Source organism: Pimephales promelas, chromosome 2 (genome assembly GCF_988280905.1).
Source record: "Pimephales promelas chromosome 2, fPimPro1.hap1.1, whole genome shotgun sequence".
Taxonomy (NCBI): Eukaryota; Metazoa; Chordata; class Actinopteri; order Cypriniformes; family Leuciscidae; genus Pimephales; species Pimephales promelas.
This window is the reverse complement of record NC_142770.1, coordinates 25,141,987-25,163,119: the sequence shown is the minus strand read 5'-3', so window position 1 is coordinate 25,163,119 and position 21,133 is coordinate 25,141,987. Positions and strand designations below refer to the sequence as shown.

The 21,133-nt window shown below is 39.1% G+C and overlaps 2 protein-coding genes and 1 non-coding gene across 4 annotated transcripts in view; 2 read left to right on the top strand and 1 right to left on the bottom strand.

The window, feature by feature from the left end:
* Positions 1-10,012, top strand: part of map1sa (microtubule-associated protein 1Sa) — a 30,270-nt gene extending 20,258 nt beyond the window's left edge. Inside the window, exons 3-7 of the mRNA XM_039657274.2 lie at positions 546-628; positions 2,963-3,103; positions 3,242-6,410; positions 7,850-8,046; positions 8,241-10,012. Coding sequence (XP_039513208.2) covers positions 546-628; positions 2,963-3,103; positions 3,242-6,410; positions 7,850-8,046; positions 8,241-8,396 — 3,746 coding nt within the window. The 3' untranslated portion in view covers positions 8,397-10,012. The remainder of the gene's footprint in view (positions 1-545; positions 629-2,962; positions 3,104-3,241; positions 6,411-7,849; positions 8,047-8,240) is intronic.
* Positions 10,013-12,094: 2,082 nt separating this feature from the next.
* On the top strand, positions 12,095-20,792 carry ifi44g (interferon induced protein 44g). 2 transcript variants are annotated; one of them, XM_039657362.2, is made up of 8 exons: positions 12,095-12,182; positions 14,239-14,456; positions 14,548-14,599; positions 14,672-14,870; positions 15,477-15,635; positions 17,281-17,452; positions 18,996-19,096; positions 19,179-20,792. In XM_039657362.2, the coding sequence occupies exons 2-8, from the start codon at positions 14,324-14,326 to the stop codon at positions 19,344-19,346; spliced, it is 984 nt and encodes a 327-aa protein (XP_039513296.2). In that variant the 5' UTR covers positions 12,095-12,182; positions 14,239-14,323; the 3' UTR covers positions 19,347-20,792. The 2 variants fall into 2 exon arrangements, with proteins under 2 accessions (XP_039513296.2, XP_039513297.2); XM_039657363.2 differs by lacking the exon at positions 12,095-12,182 and adding an exon at positions 14,103-14,158.
* trnag-ucc (transfer RNA glycine (anticodon UCC)) lies at positions 20,231-20,302 on the bottom strand. Its single transcript has one exon. It is a non-coding gene; the product is annotated as a tRNA-Gly (tRNA).
* Positions 20,793-21,133: the final 341 nt, after the last annotated feature.

Below are 21,133 nucleotides of genomic sequence, written 5' to 3'. Positions count from 1 at the left end.
TTGTCATAGCTCAGCGTCTGCTACAGGAAGGAAGGAGAAGCTTCCTACCATGTGTTTTCGATTCGTCATGGTGCCGAGCAGAAGGCTAGAATTACCTTTAGCTCACGTTTACTCATTGTTTGTGAGAAAGACAGGAACGTGTCATGCTAGTCTTAAACATCCTTTTTCTGACCCCTTTAACGTCCTGTACTTCCTAAACCACAGCCTCTAAATAATTTTGTTGGCACGATACATGAAAGTTTGAGGAAGTAAAGAAGAACCTTTCATCTAGGGCAATAAACCCAGATGAAGATATATGGTGCCGTGTTTGTGGACTTTGCACCATTCGGATCAGGAAATCTTCAAACTTAAGTTACCTCTGTCAGCACCATAGCTCAATGTGTATGAGGTCATAGACCCACAAAAATAGTGTTGCCAGTTCGGCTGCCATGTTTGTCACTGTGCTGTGGCCACTGTGTGTATCTGTATATACTAAATTAAAATAATTACCTAGTGTTCATGGACTAACGTTTTTAAAAGATGTCCCACTCTGTCTCCATCCGCAGGCCAGAAGACACTGCAGCACAGCGGGGATGTGCTAGAGACCCAGGTGATAGTTAACCCGTCACATGATTTGGTGTGTTTAGAGGTGAGTGTCTAAGTGCTTTGTGTAGTTTGCTACACACTAACATCATCACATACGTAGCATAACTAGTAGAGTTGTTCCGATTCCGATACTAGTATCGGAAATGCCGCGGATACCAATAAAAATTCTGGCATCGGTATCGGCGAGTACTTCTACCCATGTACCGATCCGTTAGCCTTTTCTTAAAGTCCCCGTGAACCGGAAGTTGCAAACAATTTTTCTCCAGTGCTGTGACGTATTTCCAAGTGAAACGGAATATTGAACAGAGGGCAGGGTTTTACTCTAGCGCTCCTCCTCTCCATCTCTCGCTCATAGCAAACTAACGGTTTGAGGGGAGTGGTTAAGCGTTTCCCCACCCAAACTGTGAAACCTACGTCATCAGAAAAAGAAACCGTTCCAGACCGGAAGTAACTTTTCAGATTTTGATTAAAGATTACTAAGGTAAAACATTTTTTTAATATATATTCACTTGCACGGATTAATTGTTCACCACAAGACTAGTAATATGCGCCAACAAAGTAAATAGGTTCAGTTTTGATTTCACGGGGACTTTAAACAATAAGTTATGTACGCCAGCTTTGCTTGACGCTGCAAATTGGAGATCAATTATTCTACGCTGCTCTAAACGGTAGTTGCTCGTGTCCCAAAAATGTAATGTAATCACTCCTCCATAGGCTTCTAAGGGATTGAAACTTGCCGGCCCAGAAAAGTTATGAAAGACATTGTTAAAATAGTCCAAGTGACTACTGTGGCTCAATCTTAAGTTATATCAAGCGACGAGAATACTTTCAAACAACAAAACAAAAATAACGACTTTATTCAGCTATTCATTTCCTTCTCTGTGGGCCGTGAGATTTCACATAGTCTAAAGGCCCGTACACACCGGGACGAATATCAGCACGCGTTATTCACCAGCGTTTTTCAACGCGTTTTTTGTGTTCACACCCAAGCGATTTTCGCTGACGATGAGCCGAGTGAACATGCAAATTCATTCCCTGACATTAGATGGCGCACGTTTGCTCTGCAATACCACTCTATATCAGTTTTCTTTTATCAAGATGTTTGTAGTCGCCGTCGCGTTTGTCATATAGTTCTTTATGTTCTAGCACCAACGAGACCAGCAGCTCTACTTTCATCTTGCCTTGCATCTTCCTTGTCTAATTTCTTCCCGTTCTTTTGTGTTTGAGCGCCCCAAGTTGTGTTTTACTGTAACTTCAGAAGCTCCAAACACGTGAGCAAAAGCGCCAATCTCATTGGTCGGATAGTTTTTGACGCAGCGCGTCAAACTAAAAAAACCAACCTGAAGCGTTTTTTAAAAAAAAATTACGCTTTTACGCGTGCCGTTTAACGCGTCGGTGTGCACACTCACATTGGCGCCCTTTGTTTAGTCACGAGGCGTTAAACATCGGCGGATAACGCGCGCAAAATTCGTCCCGGTGTGAACAGGCCTTAACAGCGCAGTGCTTCTGTGTTGCACTCTTTTTATTGGGCAAATAAATTCTTGAAAAGGACATCGATAGACCAGTTTTGTAAGTCGCAACACTGTGTTGCGAGTTTGAACTTGTTAAAATCATATAGAGAGATTCTTAATATCCTCTTTGATTTAAACCTCAGAAGCCAAAACATTGATTCAATATTTTTTTTAAATCATGCGCATGGAAGTCCCTGCCAGATGATTTTCATAAACGGCAATATTTAGCAATAAATATTAATACATTACGCTGTACTGTGAATTAATTTTTTGTTTTTGAAAATATATATGTTGAATGGCATCAAAATACTGCTTAATCATTCCCTGTTCTAGCTTGTACTATTCTAGATGTTTAAAACTTTCAACACTTCTCACTATATTTCCCCCTAATATGAATTGCATGTTATATTCCTCATCTCTTTGGATAAAATCATTTGCTTAGTGAATAGATGTAAGTGAAAAAAAAATTAAAGCTAAATTACCCAACCCTAAATCTGTATTATTCCACACAGGCACCCTCAGTTCCTGTCCACTGCTTTCTGGCCACTGCCGTTATTTCCTGACAAATGTATGAAAGCTATTTGACTGGTGTTTACCCAACGTTAGACCATGTAAACACAGGGAGATGTTGATGCAATTCTTGAAGTACCTTGTCCAGTTATATTTGCACATGATATTTGCTATCCAGAGCAGCAGCCAAGTGTCTTCTTTTAATGCCTCTTAAAATGTAGTTAGGGTCTCGATTTGAGGGCTGAATAGTGAATACCTGTTTGTATAGTTCAATGTTAGCTTGCTTATACTCTTCAATAATATTTAAGTGTAACCATAATTGTTGCATGTTTTAATGCTGGTCTTTATTTTCATAGGTCCGTCGGCTCATTTCTGACACGTCTCTTCATAAGCTGCTAATTCTTGCTGGACAATGTGTTGAAGATACTGGAGACCTTGAGTTGCAAATTGGGTCTTTTTCACTAAATGACTTTATCCAGATATTTACAGATGAAGAGGTTAGTTAAGTTAACTATATAAGTTAGTTATGTAGTAATTTTACTCTTTTGATGTTCAAATACACACAAACAAATGAATTGCCTCCAATTAATATTATTATACTGTCTTCTAATAGAAAGTTTTTTTCCCCTACACAGATTGGAGATCTTCTGAGCTCTGCAGACCCTACTCAGAAAGCCAGCCTAACCCTCTGCTGTCCACAATCTGGGATGTGGAAAAATTCTCAATTAGAAAAGCATAATTTGCAAGATTATATAGAAATTAAAACCAACCCTCCATTAGTGCTACCAGAGATGGAGGGCCTTCAGGAGTTCACAGAGTATCTGTCCGAGTCTCTTGAAGCTCAGTCGCCTTTTGATCTCCTTGTGCCACCCTGTACAGTGGGCTTCCTGAAACTGTCCCGTCCCTGCTGCTATGTGTTTCCTGGAGGAAGAGGTGACTGTGCCTTCTTTGCTGTGAATGGTTTCAATGTCTTGGTCAATGGGGGGTCTGATACTCGATCCTGTTTTTGGAAATTGGTGAGACATCTAGACCGAGTCGACTCCGTATTGCTCACCCATGTTGGTGTGGATAATCTTCCTGGTATGAACAGCCTACTTCACAGAAAACTGGCTGAACAAGAAGAAGAGGAGGCCGCTGGATCGCAGGGCAATGAAGCTTGGCAGAAGAATCTGATATCTCCAGAAATAGGGGTTGTATTTTTCAATGCTTCTGAAAGACTCAAAACATTGCAGACTGACCCCAGGGTCCTTCGAAGTTGTGATCAAGTTGCCCTAACATTACAGCATTTAGAAAGGTTGTCAATTCTTCCAGAGCAGCTCAGTCGCTCTGCTGGGCCGACTATTGAGCCGGTGATTCTTTTCCAGAAGATGGGTGTAGGTCGCCTAGATCTTTATGTACTCAATCCAGTCAAAGGTAGCAAAGAACTTGAAGCTTTCTTGCAAACTTGGCCTGCTAGCACTCCAAACATAAAAACCTCAGAAATCCCTCTAGACTGTATGGTCTCCATATGTGCCCTGTTGGTTTGGCATCCAGCTAATCCTCGAGAAAAGATCATTCGGGTTTTGTTTCCTGGGTGCACTCCAGAATCCAAGATCTTTGAAGGTTTAGACAGACTAAAGCATCTAGAGTTTCTCAAACACCCAGTAGTTAGTTTAAAGGACCTTGAGACATCAAAGTTGGATAAGCAGCCAAAGCATGCTGGTAGCAAGGAAAGTCTTAAGAGTATTTCCAAAGAATCTCGACCTGGTAGTGCCTTACTCAAAGACAAGGTAAGCCAGGTAGAGTTGAAAAAGCAAGACACTAAAACAAAGACCAAATCCACTAATGACACCGTTCCAAAAGAGGGTGAGGAAAAAGCAAAGCCAAAAGATGATGTGAAACAAAGACCATCTAAGCCTGAAAAGCAAGTGACTAAGAAAGAACCTGCTAAAGATGAAAAGAGGGAAGTTAGGAAGAAAGAGGAACGGCCACCGACAAGTATTGCAAAGAAGGATGAGAATGTAGAGAAAAAGAAAGAACCCTTGAAAAAAGATCTCAGTGCAAAGCCCAAGAAAGATATGAAGCCTGATGTGAAAAAAGAGGTTAAGAAAGAGGTCAAACCAGAAGACAAAAGAACTACAAAAACTCTTGTTAAGGATGTTAAGAAAGTCGCCGGACATTTGCCAGGCAATACAGATTCTAGAAAGTCAGTTGTCAAGAATGGCTCACTAAAGAAAGATTTGATGGTCCCTAAAAAGGATCCTTTACCCAAAGGGAAGGCAAAGCCAGACAAAAAAGAGCCTGACAATCGGAAATCCTCAAGTGAAGTAAGTGCAGACCGGCCAAAGACATCTACGCCTGAGGATGTTACTGCGAAATTGGAAAAGTTGAAAATGGAGAATGAACAATTGCAGGATGTTGAAGGCAATAATCTAAACTCAAGAACTGAATGTGCGTCAGGCAATAATGATGTGCAGGTGAATGGCTCTAAAAAAGGTACTGACGAAAGTCCAGAAAAGTTTCGGAGTATGGATGGAAACCCCGGCTCAAACATTGCTATTGGACCCTCCTCCCCACTTGCACAGACTCCAAAGAGTGAGAGAAGTGTAAACTTTGATCTCACTCCAACAGAGCTTGATGGATGCCCCAAAGAGGATGTCTGTACAAGCTTGGATGAAAAAACCCTGGAGTTAGTTTCTCCCACGGACTCTTTGAAGAATAATGGTTCTCAGTTCTCTGGCGAAGATTGTAAGGCAGGCATCAGGGCTTCTGGTTTTGAAGACAGTCAGATGGTATTCTGCAAGAACTCGATGGCAGGTTGTTCGAGAAGCAATCTAGAAAACAGCTCCATATCATCACAAGATAGACAACCAAGCTTTCTTTCCTCTACTTCACTTAGAGATACTCTACCCGATGCCTCTCCTAGCTTCACTTCCTTTCCTGCGGAAGTTGGCTCTCCACACTCCACTGAAGTAGATGATTCGTTATCTTTTGAACAAGTACCTGTTTGTCATTCACAGGAGGATATTGGTAATTTGGCATACACTAATGGACATTTAGCAGACCGCGACCCAAAAACAGATTTAAAAACATCTCATAATAGTCACCACACATATGATGAATCAGAGAATCACCTCTTTGGACCACAGATTGACATCCTTCCACATGATGTCGATCTATGTCTGGTTTCACCTTGTGAGTTTCAGCATCACAAATCTCCAGAGAACCAGCAGGGACTGTCCTGTGAGGTTGTTGCCCCAAGTCCTGACCTCTCTCAAGAGCCGAACCAGTGCAGTAGTAGTGATCATCAGTCAGTGGAAGGTCAGGAGACAACGTCCTCTGTTAGTGTCTCTCTCATCTCGGTTTCTGATTCTGATGCGCCACCAGCCACTGAAGAGTGTCCCTCCATTACTGAGGACTTGGACTCTGATGAGGAAGCTAGTGATATCTTTCCACCCCATCATCCTCATGACCATCCTAGCACTCATTCTTTACACCACAATTCCCAGCGTGTCTCTGAAGACCCTCCACCTGCCCCAATGAAGGATTTACCACCGTTGCCACCCCAGCCTGGTGCCTGCATGGCTGACCCAGAGGCTGATGCTCAGGCCAGATCTTCCAAGAATGTAACGTCGAAGACCAAAAAAATAGCAACAGTGTCCTCAAAGACTGCATCTGCAAACATAATACAAAGTGGGAAGGCAAAAACTGGTGCTCCCGTGTCTACCAGTGGAACTTTTCGGGCTACGTCCAGTCTGGACACCAGGCCTGCATCCCGCAATGCTACCAGTGGATCTAGACCAGGGCTTTCAAAGTCCTCATCCAGTGAGTGCTCATGGTTTCTTCCAGAAATATATGAAATGTTCATGTATTGAGTGTCGGGCAGGACATTTGAGCAGTCCAGGGATTCTCGAAGTCCAATCTTAAGCCGCGTTTCCACCGCAGGAACTTTCCCCAAGAACTAGGAACTTTGGGGTGGTACTTAGTGTGTTTACACCGCAGGAACCAGGGTCTAAATGAAGTTCCAGGTAGAAATTTCCCCCCCAGAAAGTCCTTGCTGTCACAGTAGTACTTTTTCAGAGTTTGGGAACTTTCGGGGAGGGACTTGTGCGCTGAACATGTTGATTGGTTCTTACCACTTGTTCTTTCTGCCTGATTATGCACGTTCGTCCCATCCATGTCACGGTCAATGTCCGCTGATAACAAACGTCTACTTTTATATCTAGCATTACGAGCTTTCTGAATATGCTTTGGGTGCTCATCTCTTTTCTGCCGTTTTGTTAATTACCTCTTTAGGAAACCAATCGCACTCAAAAGCAGCACAGCATGAGGCCCTGTTTACACGAGAACGTTCGCGGGTGAAAACGTAAATATATTTTATCGGATGTGCCTTTCGTTTACATGGCGACGGCGTTTTTGAGGCTTAAAAACACAAAAAAGTGAAACCACCCTCCAGAGTGGAAATCTTAAAAACGCTCCACCGCCGCGTTCCCATGTAAACGGTAAAAATGCAAAAGTCTGCTTGACTGTGAAGATTGTACGCAGGCGCGTGGACTTGGTGTTGTTGTAGTATGCACTCCTAGCCGCCTGAAGTGCATACTACATTGAATTGCACACACTTTTGCATCACCGTTTGCACGCGGATTTCCCACACAAAACACTCGTCTAAACGCAGAATAAAAAGTGATGACGCAACGCCACTTTTGCGTTTTCTCTTCAGAATCGTTTCCGTGTAAACAGAGCCTAAATCTCCTCCATACAAAACTCAAAACGCAAAACAAACGCGCAGACTGGGAGGATCAGTCACACGCAGTTCAACATCACTACATAATCTTCCCGTCCCGGACCGGTACTTTAGTCCGCGGTGTAAATGCAGTAAGCAAGCGGTCTGGGGCAAAAAAAAAGTTCCTATGAAAAAAGTTTCTGGGACAAATATTTCCTGGTAATTGCGGTGGAAATGCGGCTTTAATTAAACACACCTGAACAGGCTAACCAAGGTCTTCAGGATAAGTAGAAGGTTGCAGGTATGTGAGTTTGATCAAGGTTGGAGCTAAACTCCGCGGGAAAGTGGATATTGGGGGCCAGAGTTGAGAACCCCTGGATTAGTCAATTGGTGTGGGATGAGTTTCTGTCTGTGAGGATTTTTAGCAATACCGTTGGGTTCCCTAATAATTTACGTCTCTAAATTCATGCAAAGCACCACTGCTCCAACCATACAGTAATACAAGTGCAATTGTGCATAATGTTATTGCCTCTCTTTGCAGGTTCTGTCAGTGCAGTCTGTTTGGATTTGGCATATTTGCCGTCTGGCTCGGCAGTTTCCACTGTCGATGTGGAGTTTTTCCGCCGCCTCCGCTCATCCTGCTATATAATTAGTGGAGATGAGCCGCACAAGAAAAAAGTCATGAGACCTATTCTCGACTCTCTTTTAGAGGGCAAAGCGTCCTGGCCAGATGTTCAGGTAACTAGATGTTTTATTCATCGTCTTTCGCAAGCTCAAGGTGCAGAACCTTCTGAATAATCTTCCGTTGTTTATCCAGTTGTATGGATGGTTTAAAGGGATAGTTTTGGCAAAGTTTACTGCACAGGTTTACCGTCACAGTCAGATAGTTACTTTACTGTTTTACTTAGTAATATTTTTCCGTTCACTTACAGGTGACTTTGATCCCCACATTTGATTCAATAACTATGCACAACTGGTACCAGGAGACCCATGAACGGCAGCGAGAACTGTCAATCACAGTACTTGGAAGCAACAGCACTGTCGCCATGCAGGACGAGACCTTCCCAGCATGCAAAGTGGAGTTTTAAAGACGCATGAAGAATAAAACCCCTGCCTGTCACTAGAGCACTTCTGTTCACTTTCAAAACAATGTGCAAAATGATGCCTCTCAATTTCTTCACACATTTTACCTTGTTTACCATGAAGCGTTTCGGTTCTATTCATCAGCAATGATGTTTTATCAGTAATTTAACATATACACTTGCTGCTTATTAAAGTGTTATGGATTCTGTGTAAACAGGGTAGACAATATTGCCATTTATTTGTTATGGCTATTTCTTGCAGTTATGTTTTTTTTTTTATATAATGCATTGCATCGTGTGGATATCTAGCATGTTGAAAACTAGATGTTACCAGCTCATGGTCCTACATTACTCATATATTTTGCACAGTTTAGATGCCCCTTGGAAAACTATGTTAGAATAGACTTAAATATCCATGTTAAAACTTGATATGCCTGTAAATGGCAAATGTATCCTAGCGTTTTATTGTGCAGATCATGCCAATGTGTATCAGTGGACCTTAAACAAGTTTGTTTTCTTTTAGGGGGGAATTAGGGCAAAAAAACAACAACTAAGCTGAACCACCTTCGTCAATAAATGAACAAAAATTAAGCTATACCATTTCGACAAACATTTCACTAAGATAATAGAGCAGTGCTTTGTACCAAATGGTGATTTTAAGATTGAAATGTTAAATGGAAAATGTGGTTTCAAAATGTAAGGTTTTATTTAACACATTCCCGTCTTAAGACGTCAACTAACTGACGCTTTTGACCATACGTCAACATCCAACGTTTTAGGGTACCCTTTTAAGCTTTACCTTCAGCGTCAGTTAGATGACGCGGGTAGGTTCATGTCTGGGGTAGGGTTAGGATTAGACATCGTCATCTAACTGACGTTAAAGGGTACCCTAAAGGTCGGATGTTGACGTATGGTCAAAAGCGTCAGTTATATGACGGTTTTATTTTATTGCGAACACTATGTTGGAAAGTAGAGATTATTTTCGTGGAACATATATGTAGTGAAAGCCAGGTGACATTAGTTCTTCATTTATTGAGAGTAGAAATTACTCTGCTTTTTTTGTCTCTTGGGTCCTTGTCTTGGCTACTTTTGAAAGGAAGCATTTGTATACAAAGATGAATGCCTTATCGTTCTGCCATCATCGACTAACACTAAAGTAGCATGTCATTTGAATCGCGAATACTTTTTGTTGATTTAGTTGAATGTCGTGTAGTAGACATCTCAGCTAACGTGCACATTGTCACAGCAATGACTGCAATACTTTCTAAGAAATTAAATATTTTATGGAAAGAGCCTCACCACACCAAAATTAAAACATGTTTTTCTTTGTTTGGTCCTTTATAAAGCCGTTAGTGGGACAGTATATGCGTTACCTTTTTAAAATGGCACTTTGATTGTTTTCCTTTCTGAGCCGATAAAACGTTTTTTTGTTTGTTTTGTTTTTTGTTTTTATGAGGTACAAGTACTATGTTTGAGATTTTTTTTTCCCTTAAAAGGAAAAAAACAGCCAAAAACGTTTATATAGCGTGTGCTAATGTCACTAACAGGCTTAAATATTTCAGTAAGGGATTCCAAAATGTAAGCATATTTTCAAATGTCAATTAAAGTTGATAAATTAAAAATGAGAGTACTGTGTGTTTCTTTCTTTGTAGTGATGTAAAACTATGACAAACAAAAAGTTAAATCTTTTAAATTGATACAAATGAAATACAGTGTGCACCATGGTACTGTGCAATAACGACAGTCATATCAGATGGCACCTGAGTGATTATATCAATAAATTGTACTTAAAAGAATATCGTGACATGATCTGATAGTTGATTTTATGGAACTTGTTTCTGTCAACTGTGTGTAGGGCAGGCACGTGCAGAGGGGGGGGGGGCGTTGGGTGCTCGAGCACCTGCCCTTTTGCCCCTTGGTGCCCAAAGTGCCCTTTTGTCAAGACAAAATTTCCTCTCCTTTTTTTGTATTTAAAGGCACTTTTGTGGATGCCTACCCCATCTAACTAGTAGTAAAATGAATGAATAATAATTTAGCCGTAAATAAAATGACCCACGTGATGACCTTTCACCTGATTCCTCACGCTGCACGCGCATTTTATAATTTCGCGCGGCTACGCGCAATCGCGCATTCCCAGAGGATAAGTGGTAAGTGGTGTTTTATTCTCAGCGAAGTGATTTTGATGTTTGTTTACTTATTATTATTATTTTACTAGAACGACGTGAAGAGAGCATGCAGAGAGATGTTGTTTGTATTGCTGTGTGTAGGCTGTAGAAGTAACGTTAGCTTGCTGTTTGAGGGAGAAAAGTTTCACGGGCGTGGAGGGGTGTTATTTGACTAAAAACTATTATTTTTTACTTTAAACTATTATTATTATTACAGTATTTATTAAAAAAAATATTTTCACATAAAAATGATTATCACAACTCTGGTAAGTTATCACATAGTCTTACCAGTTAGTATCTTATGTTTTGTGTGCAGAAGCCTCTGTGAACATCTGCCCTAGTAACATTACTATTATATACTATTATTGTATTAGCCTATATACTTTAGCAGCCTGGGTAGAATCTGTAGCTTTAGCATGTCAGTGAACTAGTGAGCCAGTTCCAAACACTGTCAGCAATCTTTACATCTTGACATGGTCACATAAAAATGGTTTATTCAGCTAATACCCTATATTTCTGTTTATTTTAATGTCTACAGTCTCAGATCAACTCCAGCAGTATCAGCAGCAGCAGTAACAACATCAACAGCAAAGGCAGCAAACTCACTTAAGGACTTAAGTAAGAATTTACCAGAACAGGCATCACGTTAATGTTAAAAATTTAAAAAAAAAAAGTATTAATTGCTGTTTCTGTTTGCTTTGTTTTTTTATTTTCATTGTATAAAATGTAACTCTTGTATTTTTATAAATCAGTTTTTGCCATGAAAATAGCCACAGATGCTGATATGCCGTTAAATAAAACTATACTGTACTGCACGAAACATGGGCCACGTTGATTTTGTCCTATACAGTTCACTATAACAGCTGTTCTTTATTATTCTGTATAACAGAGAAGAAAAAGCCATCAGGTTGGAACAACTTAAGATGCTTCAGTTTCTAATCCCAGAGTTATATATAGAGCACATCAATTATTTTCTTTAATTTTAAACTTTAAATTTGTCTTTTCTGTTCTGGTTCTTTTTCAAAACTGCATCAATGCATTTGCTGCTGTATCGATGCAGAATCATCTGTATTGATATATTACTGTATTGATATTTTGAGCACAGCCCTATAAAGCCTTGTTTCCATGTGCCCCATTTTATACTTTGAGCACCTGCCCTTCCAGAGGTCTCTGCACGGCCCTGGTGTAGGGTAGGATGATTTTACAAAATATTGATAAAAATGAATCCTTGTAATGAACTTCAGAGCTCAATGAAAATATATCCGTCATCGAGACATTAATCAAAAACAATAAGTGTGTGCACGCTTAGGTTTCGAGGTCATGCAAAACTAAATGGAGACAAAAATATTTAATTTAATTTCGTTATAGTCAGATATAATTGTGATTTCAGTCTCACGTAAGGATCTTGTGGCAGAGGAATGAGACTTCACTATAAAATAACCTTTTAAAAAATGTTATTTGATTGTGTATCGAAGTTATTTGAATATATTGGAACAATTTCATACAACCATAAGGTTTGTCTGCCCTCTGCTGGCCGGAAATTATACAGACCACATGCACTTTCGTTTTCTCGATATCGAGACTGAACATTGCACTTGGATCCTCGGCTCTCTTTTTCTTCATTGTTGTAAGTATGTTTTAATTTGGTTTTCATTGACATACTGAGTTATGTGTTCATTACAAAAATAACCATAGCTAAAACACTGGTAAAGCTATACTGAATTATATACTGCTATACTGGTTTTGAACTTTTGAGAGAGGTCTGACATTTATTTAGCGATGCAAACTATGCCATCTTTAATAGCCTATGTGTTAATTGGTCAAAAGGTAAAATATTATTCGATTTACATGGACCTTTCCCATCTAACAGGGAACCTTGTCATTACTTTGGCTCATGTTCTGGCAAGTTTGGATGCGGCTCACACGGCTCACTGTTCACACGACAGCGTGTTAAACTGAAGCAGTGCTGGAGTTTATTCAATTATCAAGTCTAGTCACATTTATTTCTATAATTTTAATACAAATTGTTTTAAAGCAGCTTTTCAGTGACAACAGGAACACAATGCATATTAATAATGTACTTTGTTTCTAGAAGAAAATGGCATTTCTGTTGGAAAAAAGTTATTTATTTAGTTAATTTTAGGCTAATATATATAGCCGCTCTGGAGAAAACCGTGATGTCATCGTCGTAGTTCAATTCTCATATAATGGTGTCAATGTAGCCAGATCAATAATACTGTTGAATATTAAATGTCCCAACTAAGCAAGAAAGCCAAAGGCGACAGTGACGGGAACCCAACCTCCATCAGTGACAGAATGGCGAAAAACACTTGGGAGAAACTAGACTCAGTCGCTCAGTTCTCCTCTCTGGCCAATGATGAACGAACAGTGTGTGTTTATGATCAGGCAGCATTACAGGTCAGAAGTCAGATCAGAACATTCAGGATATTTATCCAGTTCCATTAAGTAATTATTGAGCATTAGTGATGACACACTGAAAGAACGGTGAATCACCATTATGGTAATCAGTGTTTAATGTAGTTGTGCTCTTGACTCTCGGTTGTTTATTAGTTTATCTCTGGCTGGGTTTTGACAGTGTGTTCAAAAAACTCTTTTACTGTGGCAGAAGTTGATGTTGGCTGTTCATTAATGTCATCAGGAAGTGGCCTGATTCACTGATCACATCTGTAGTCATATCTCACTGAAGTGGCTTTTGCTGCTGATCATGTGAAAGCCGACTATCAGATATTCTAATAAATGATGAAAACATATTGCGAGCAGGAAGTTATTAACTACAGTGTCATTTAGACACTCACATACATTAACAATTAGCATGTTTCATAATTGGACATGTTTCATGCCAGCATACAAAAACTTCAAGCTCAGCATGCATTCCAGAATTTATAATTGTCACCATTGTTGAGGTTTGAATGATGAGAGCTGATGTGTAAGTGTGTCTCAACTCACATAACACAGGTTGTAGTGTTTTTGGAAGATCTCACACAGATCGCACCAGTATTACAAATGATATTTCTGTCACAACTACTGTATTTGCTTCAACTTCATAATTATTTAAATCTGTCAAGAAACTACAAAAAAGCAGCCATTTTTTATCAATGCAATGATGTTCACTGTAAACATTATGAAATGAGGTAAAAGTCAAGACTCAAGGCTAACACTGATCATCATAATGGTGACATAAGAACCTATTTTCAACCAAACATCAACATCTAAACCTCTGTTAATCTCATTAAAAACTTTTGTACGTGGATGAAATAAAATTAAGACAAACTGGACTGTAATAAGTGAAGATGTAATGCTGTGCGTTGTTTAAAGTCCAACTGTGTAGTCAATGATTTTATCCCTTAAAACTCATTTTTGATCACCAAAATTACACATTTAAACATATTTTCCTTGAAAAAAATGTCTTCATGCCTTAAAGCTCCTAAATCACTTATGATTTTCCACAGCGCATATTGTCTTGTTTTTTTGTCTACTGAACAATGAAATAACAGTCCAACCCAATGACGAGATGTATTTCTGTTCCTCACAGCCTCGCTTGCATTCCCGTTAAACATCAAAGATGGCGCTGCTGTGAATAGGGTCTTTTCTTTTGGTGTTATGGATGATGTGTCGTGTGTTTATACTAATCTAAGATCTTCTACTGCTGTCTTTGATTCTAGGCACATCAGCAAACATCCCCTTCTCTGATCGAGAATTTTCACTCCTGGTTTTGAAGCCTTATCTTTTGGCAAGCCTCAAACAGTCATGGCCTATATGTCATCAGCACAACCAGCTTTTGGTGCCGCAAATTCAGGCTTCACTTTTGGATCAACAGTTTTAGAGACCAAATCTGCTCCCAAAACTGAAATAACAAATAAACCTCAGATCCCTCCTCTAGGTAAAATAACAGTTATTCAAACAAGCTCGCAAATAATTATAAGAAGTTGCGCTGTCTATTTCAGAACAATTTTTTTTTTGTTCCCAAACAGATTTTATACCCTTGCTGGAAAAGCAGTGGAGAAATATGGATTGGAGTGAAGAGTAGGTTGATCCACAGCCTGGAAAGTTCCTATGTCGTGAGATTGAGGTATCTAACAGCATTAATGTGTTTAGAGCGAAGGAGACCCTGATGGAGTCGGTCAGGTCGTTTAAACCGGCCAGCGAGAGCGTGACTGAAGCCAGGGTTCTGCTGATCGGCCCAGTCGGCGCTGGGAAGTCCAGCTTCATCAGTTCTGTCCAGTCTGTGTTCTCTGGACGGGTCGTTAACAGAGCCATGGTGGGATCCTCATCCTCCACCAGCTTCACCAAGAAGGTAAACATCACTAGATTTCATTTTAATTGTGAAGTGAACTACTCCTTTAAAGAGTAGCTAAACACTTAACCAACTTTTTTTAGTTAACTATCTGTAAGAATGGATCTTTATTAATACCAGTCATTGATTCGAGTAACTTTTTTGGCATTTGTTTATAAAGTGTTTTATTTCTACAATATATGGTGTAAAAACGTCTTAGTGCTGCCCTCTTCAGGTTGAACGGTGGCTACTGCAGTTGAATTTTCCTATTGGATGTTTGCGGCAAATATTGCCAGTGGGTGGAGTCAGGCTCTGACCAGGGGTTTAGTTACCCTTTCATCATTCTTCAAACACTATGAAACGTTACTTGTGAACGTTCTGAAACAAGTAGTGACATCTAAACAAATTTTAGGCAAACGTTTCATGAACGATTTATAAATAATGTTTTTGCGCTAACATTATTAAAGACCAGATAATTATGAATGAATGTTTTATCAACAGTACTGGAAGAGCGTTTGTTCATGACTTCGAGAAAACCTTGCTAGAACATTAGCTGAAGTTCGGAGATCGTTATCAGGGTTCAGTTTTTGCAGAAAGTCGTGGTTTATTTCGGTTTGTGTTCCTCAGCTTCGCTCGTTCAGCATCAGAGGGGTCGGAGAGAAGGCGGACGAGCCCACAGCTCTGGTCATGTGCGACGTCATGGGGGTCGGAGAAGGAGAAACCACTGGACTCACTCTTCATGATGCGCTGTCGGTCATTAAAGGACACGCTCCAGAGGGACACCAGGTACGGCTCAGCTGGTTAATGCCACTTTCATGTCTTTCAACAAAAGAAAAATGTTTATATATGTATATTTTGTGAACCTTAAAGGGATACTCCACTTTTTTTGGAAATAGCCTCATTTTACCACTCCCCCAGAGTTGAACAGTTGAGTTTTACCGTTTTCGAATGTATTCAGCCGATTTTTTTTATTTTTATAAGAATATCAGTAACCAGACAGTTTCTGGTTTCATTGACTTCCATTGTAGGAAAAAATATACTATGGAAGTCAATGAGACCAGAAACTGTCTGGTTACTGATATTCTTCTAAATATCAGAAAATCGTCTGAATGGATTCGAAAACGGTAAAACTCAACTGATTAACTCTGGGGGAGTGGTAAAATGAGCCTATTGCCAAAAAAAGTGGAGTATCCCTTTAAAGCATCACATTAGTATGTCTATATATTTTACAGTTTATAAATATATATATGGTTATGTAATATTCGAATTTAAAATGACTTAAATACGCTTGGTACTTTTTCAATGCAAAGGTAACTTCTATAATTACACAGGTGATACAATGAAACTCAAAGGGAAAACTTCTGTTTTAAGCATATCCTTGTCATGTAAATCAGTGGGGATTTCTTTAAGACTGAAGCTCGGATTTCCCTATAATGTCAAAAAATTAATGGTCAAATATGTACTATTGTGTTTACATTTTATTGACTAAAAATGTGTTAGAATGATTGGTGATTTATACTTCGGAAACAATATTTTAGAGTAAAAAGAATGGTTCTTTCTTGGAAAATAAATTAACTGTAAATTATGAGGTAATTCTTTCTACATTTACAAAAACATTTCATTGAAAATGTAGTATTTAGTTTACCGTACTGGGGTGCGTTTCCCGAAAGCATGGTTAGCCAACTATGGTCGCAAGTTCCGTCGTTATCAGCATAGTTCAACGAGTCGTTGTTTCCCGAAACCATCGTTTCAACGAACATTCGCAAACAGCATCGCAAAGTTGTGTGGTTTGAACGACAGCTCTCGACCTGTGGTTAGAGGCATCGTTTCTATATTGCATCACATTTGGAGGTAATAAATCCTTATCTTGAGCAAAATAAGCAAGCTGACATTCAGTACAACCGGTGCCTTTTATTTAGAATTCATAAAAATGTAATTTACGTCTTTTCGTTTTTCAAAAAATTTAAAGTAGCGAATTTGAAGAGTGCGCATGTGCGAACGTGCTCTACTATGTAAGAACGAGCCAAATATTGAGTCTGGTAATAAAGCAAAATAACTGAGAACAATTAGAAATAGTCCTCAGATGACATGTCTGTAATTTATAAATACAAAATCTAGCGTTAATTGGATCTCAAATAGTTTCATTAGAAGTAGTTATTACTCCACCATGTGCGAAACCAACGTGGTTGAACGATACTTTGCGACAGTGGGTTTCGGTAAACAGTCGTGACTAGCTAGTTGATTTCTCCAGCGATGCATCGTACTATGGTAGTGAACTACGTCGTTGTACGGGAAACGCACCCCTGTACGATTTTACAATATTTACAGTATTTTTACTGTGAACTCTTTACTTTAAACTCAGTGTCGAGGAAGTGTGTGTTTGTCAACAGTTATTGCGGTACTCCAGTGATACATGGTTTTGTTTGTGCAGTTTAGTCCCGATCAGCCAGTGGGAGTGGAGACCGTGGGCTACGTGCGGAAGCCGAGCGTCACGGATAAAGTGCACTGCGTGGTGTTTGTAGTAGACGCCTCAAAGGTCGGCTCATACGCCAAAAGCTTCGGCACAACCTTCCAGCAGCTCAGAGAACACATCAGCAATCTAGGTGAGTCGGGTCTGTTTGAGGCATGAATCAGATCACTGCGTTCACACTTCACACACTGAAAAGCGTTATAAGCCATGAACCACCAAACCAACCAGCAACAAAGTGAATCTCAACATTACAAACTTTGATTTGAAGCAAAAAAAGTGTTTGAAAATTGGACAAAAAGATGAAGATACAAGACTGTGAACTTAACGGCTTTAAGAACTACAATCCCATGAAGCATTGCGAATGGCATAATCGAGGGAGAAATATAAAACTACTGTTTATTATGTTTACAACACTCATCCTTCCCTCGGGTCATTTTGACCCCAAAACTCATTTTTTTAAATGTTAGAAAATTGAGTGTTCATTGGAGGGGTCCAAGACCCCAGGACTTCTGTCTCACTTGAACCACGAATACACACACACACACACAAAAATTAATAGATTCGAGAAGTTTTGTGTGAAAGTTTTTAAAAAAAAGAAATGAATCCTTCACTCGCGGGTCAATTTGACCCTTAGGAATGACTGGAATGCGAGGAATGCTTCAGTACACATAGAAAAACCTCAAAATACTCAAAATTCAAACTAAAATGACAAGCAAAAAAGTATTTTATAATGTCTACATGTGTGTCTGAACACACACTGAAGAGCAACTGGCTTTAGGACCCAGCGGAACAGTTCGTTTGCTCCATTTAACGCCATCTAGTGGCTAGAGTCATGAAATATCATGTCATTTTATTTATTTTCCACAAGAGGTCACAAAGACACCCGTTGTGAGTTATTTTGAATTTAAGTGTAAAGAATGTGAGGATGAAATATGCTTAAATTACTATTTATTCATTATTTATTGATCAAATCTAGTAATTTAAAGATAAATAAAGTAAAAACAAAAAAACACAACTAACTGCATTAAAACTAGAAAAAAAATATGATCAAAATGAAATTAAAAAAATGTATTTTTGTCCAGAAAGCTTTAAGTATAATAATTTTAGGGCTTTGGGTCATTTTGACCGGTGAGGGAAAGATCTGTAACAAAGTGTGAGGGAAGAATGAGGGATATAAAAACAATTATTGCAAAAAATGCATATACTGTATATTAATATATTTAAGTATTTCGAGAGCGTCTCAATTCCGTCATCCGCAGTGCTTCATGGGAGTGGGCGGAGCTAAAGATAGATTTTGGCACATTTTGCTTATTGTGGCTTTCTGATTGGTGTAATTTCTGCACAGCATCATGGGTAATGTAGTTTTTCACCAGGAATCCCACAATTATTTTAAAAATAAGCTGAAAAAATAGATTTTTGCATACGAGTGGTTTCAGGCGTTCCTATATTTATTTTATTTTTTGTACGTTATTTATGAATCATGATTAGTTTGTGAAAACGTTCTTGTACAGATTTCACATACAAATTTGTGCGTACGCGAATGAGATCTGATGTGTTTTTTTAACATTCACACGAAAACCTACTCTAGAAGGGCCAAAAGACTTTGTTAAAGGGCATAATATGGCCTCTTTAAAAAACAGCAATTCTGATGAATCTAAAACCCTTTTAATTTGCAGGCGTACACCAGGTGGCATTGCTGACCCACGTGGACCAAGTCTGTAAAGCTACCGGAAATGACGTCACCAACGTTTACCGGAGCCTGGCCGTTCAGCAGACAGTATGTCATGCTCGATGGTTTAACTGTTTCTCCTGCTGTCTGCCATGAGCTTCCCATGATGCCCTCTGTCTCTCTGTACTAGATGGTGAAGGCCGGAGCGCTGCTGGGAATGGCCACTTCCTACATCGTCCCAGTGAAGAACTACTGCTCAGAGCTGGACCTGGACGAAAACGTAGATATTCTACTGCTCAAAGCTGTCGATCATATCTTACAATATGTCAATCTGTATTTCCAAGACAACAGCGACTAAAGCACTTCAGTAAGAAAAAAACGTCACATTCCCCAAAATGAATTCATCTCAATTTTGTCCCATTAAAATGTTGATGCCAAAGCTTGTAATTCTTTGATAAAATTATTGTAAGTTTATAAAACTTTAAGTTCTTTACATTATATATGCGTTTAAATTGTCAGTGAGCTTTGACCAAAGCTTTGGGTTGGTTGTGAGGTTATTCGGTTATGAGGGTCTCGTGTGTTTTAGGCTTGTTTACTGTAATGCAGACACCTATTTAGTTGATGTGCACCCTAAGTGCCCTTTTATACAGAATGCCTTTATGTGTTAAAAGTGTGGTGGAATTTAAAAGCTATAGATGCTTTTTTCTGCCACAGAATCAAACAATTAGCCTAAAAAGGTAATTGCTACTTTTTATCTCACAATTCCGATGATTATACTTTGATTTTCATATAAACTTGCAATTGTGTGAGAAAAAAAGTAATAATTGTGAGATTAAAAGTCACAATTATCTTTGATATATCTTTTTATATCTGTGGCGGAAACAAATTTCTGCAAAAAAAAAAAAAAAAAAGCATTTCTAGACATTTCTATTTTTGTTTTGTTTTTCAAAAATGCTTAATGTGTGAATGGTTCCCAAGACCTATGAATAAAAAAAAAAAGATATCCAACAAATGTGGCATTATAGGTGTTTTTTCATCTGTAAAAACTTTCAACAAAAAAGATTATATGTAGCCTATAGGAATATCTGGTTGTCAGGTGATTGCTGACATCAGCAAATAAAAACACCTAATACATGAGATGGCATATAAACCATTGTCCTGATACTAATATTTGTGTCTATTCTACATTGAAATCTTCCATATTTTACACGTACACATAGTTCAACAAATGAAAAATAATCTTGCGTTGGCCGGGAATCGAACCCGGGTCAACTGCTTGGAAGGCAGCTATGCTCACCACTATACCACCAACGCCTGCTGGCTAGAGCGCGCAGGGCTGATGTCATTCGCGTGACACTGAGGAAACCTTCTCGACGATAACAGTGCTTTTAGCGATTTCATTTCATTCACTGTTGCTCTGGTCCTCAGCTTGGCTTCCTTTAGCCATTGTATTATGAACGCAACTTCAAAAAAGTCCACCTTTTTGGCGAAATTTGCTTTTTTTAACCCAGGAAACTTTGCATCCAGATTCGTTTTACAAATAACCTGTGTATTTCTTTGTTTGGCTATTCACTTATTAGTATGTACTTTTGTAATTACTCAGTTGATATGATAGCAGTTATATATCATGTGTGTCGCCACTGTGTAGCTATGAGTGCATCACATACTATATGGAGTCTCTTCTTCTGTATAATTGTTTTTGTCACACTTCATCTATATCAAGGTTGTGGTTCATTCACACCCTTTCTCGTTCGCACATACGTAACTTAGGCTTTCAATAAAGATTTGACCATAGACAGTAAAAGGGATTTGACTGACTTCTGTGCATCAGTGTCACTCTGTCTTTAATTTGATAAGGAAGATCCATAGTTATTTATCTAAAAATTATTAAAAGAAGCAACAATCACAAGCGAACTGTAAAGCGACGAGAAAATAAACAAGTGCCATAAGTGATAAGTCTGCGTAGTGGTGTCGAGTGGTGTACGTTGTCTCTGTAGGTCACGTGATCGTTGTTGCACCAGAAGGTGGCGGCAAGGGACCGTGTTTATGAGCCGAATCATTCACTGAACCGATTCGTTCAACTTCAAACACGCTGAATCATTCAGGGAAGTAGTAACTGCCAAACGCAATTATGCGCAAAACTGT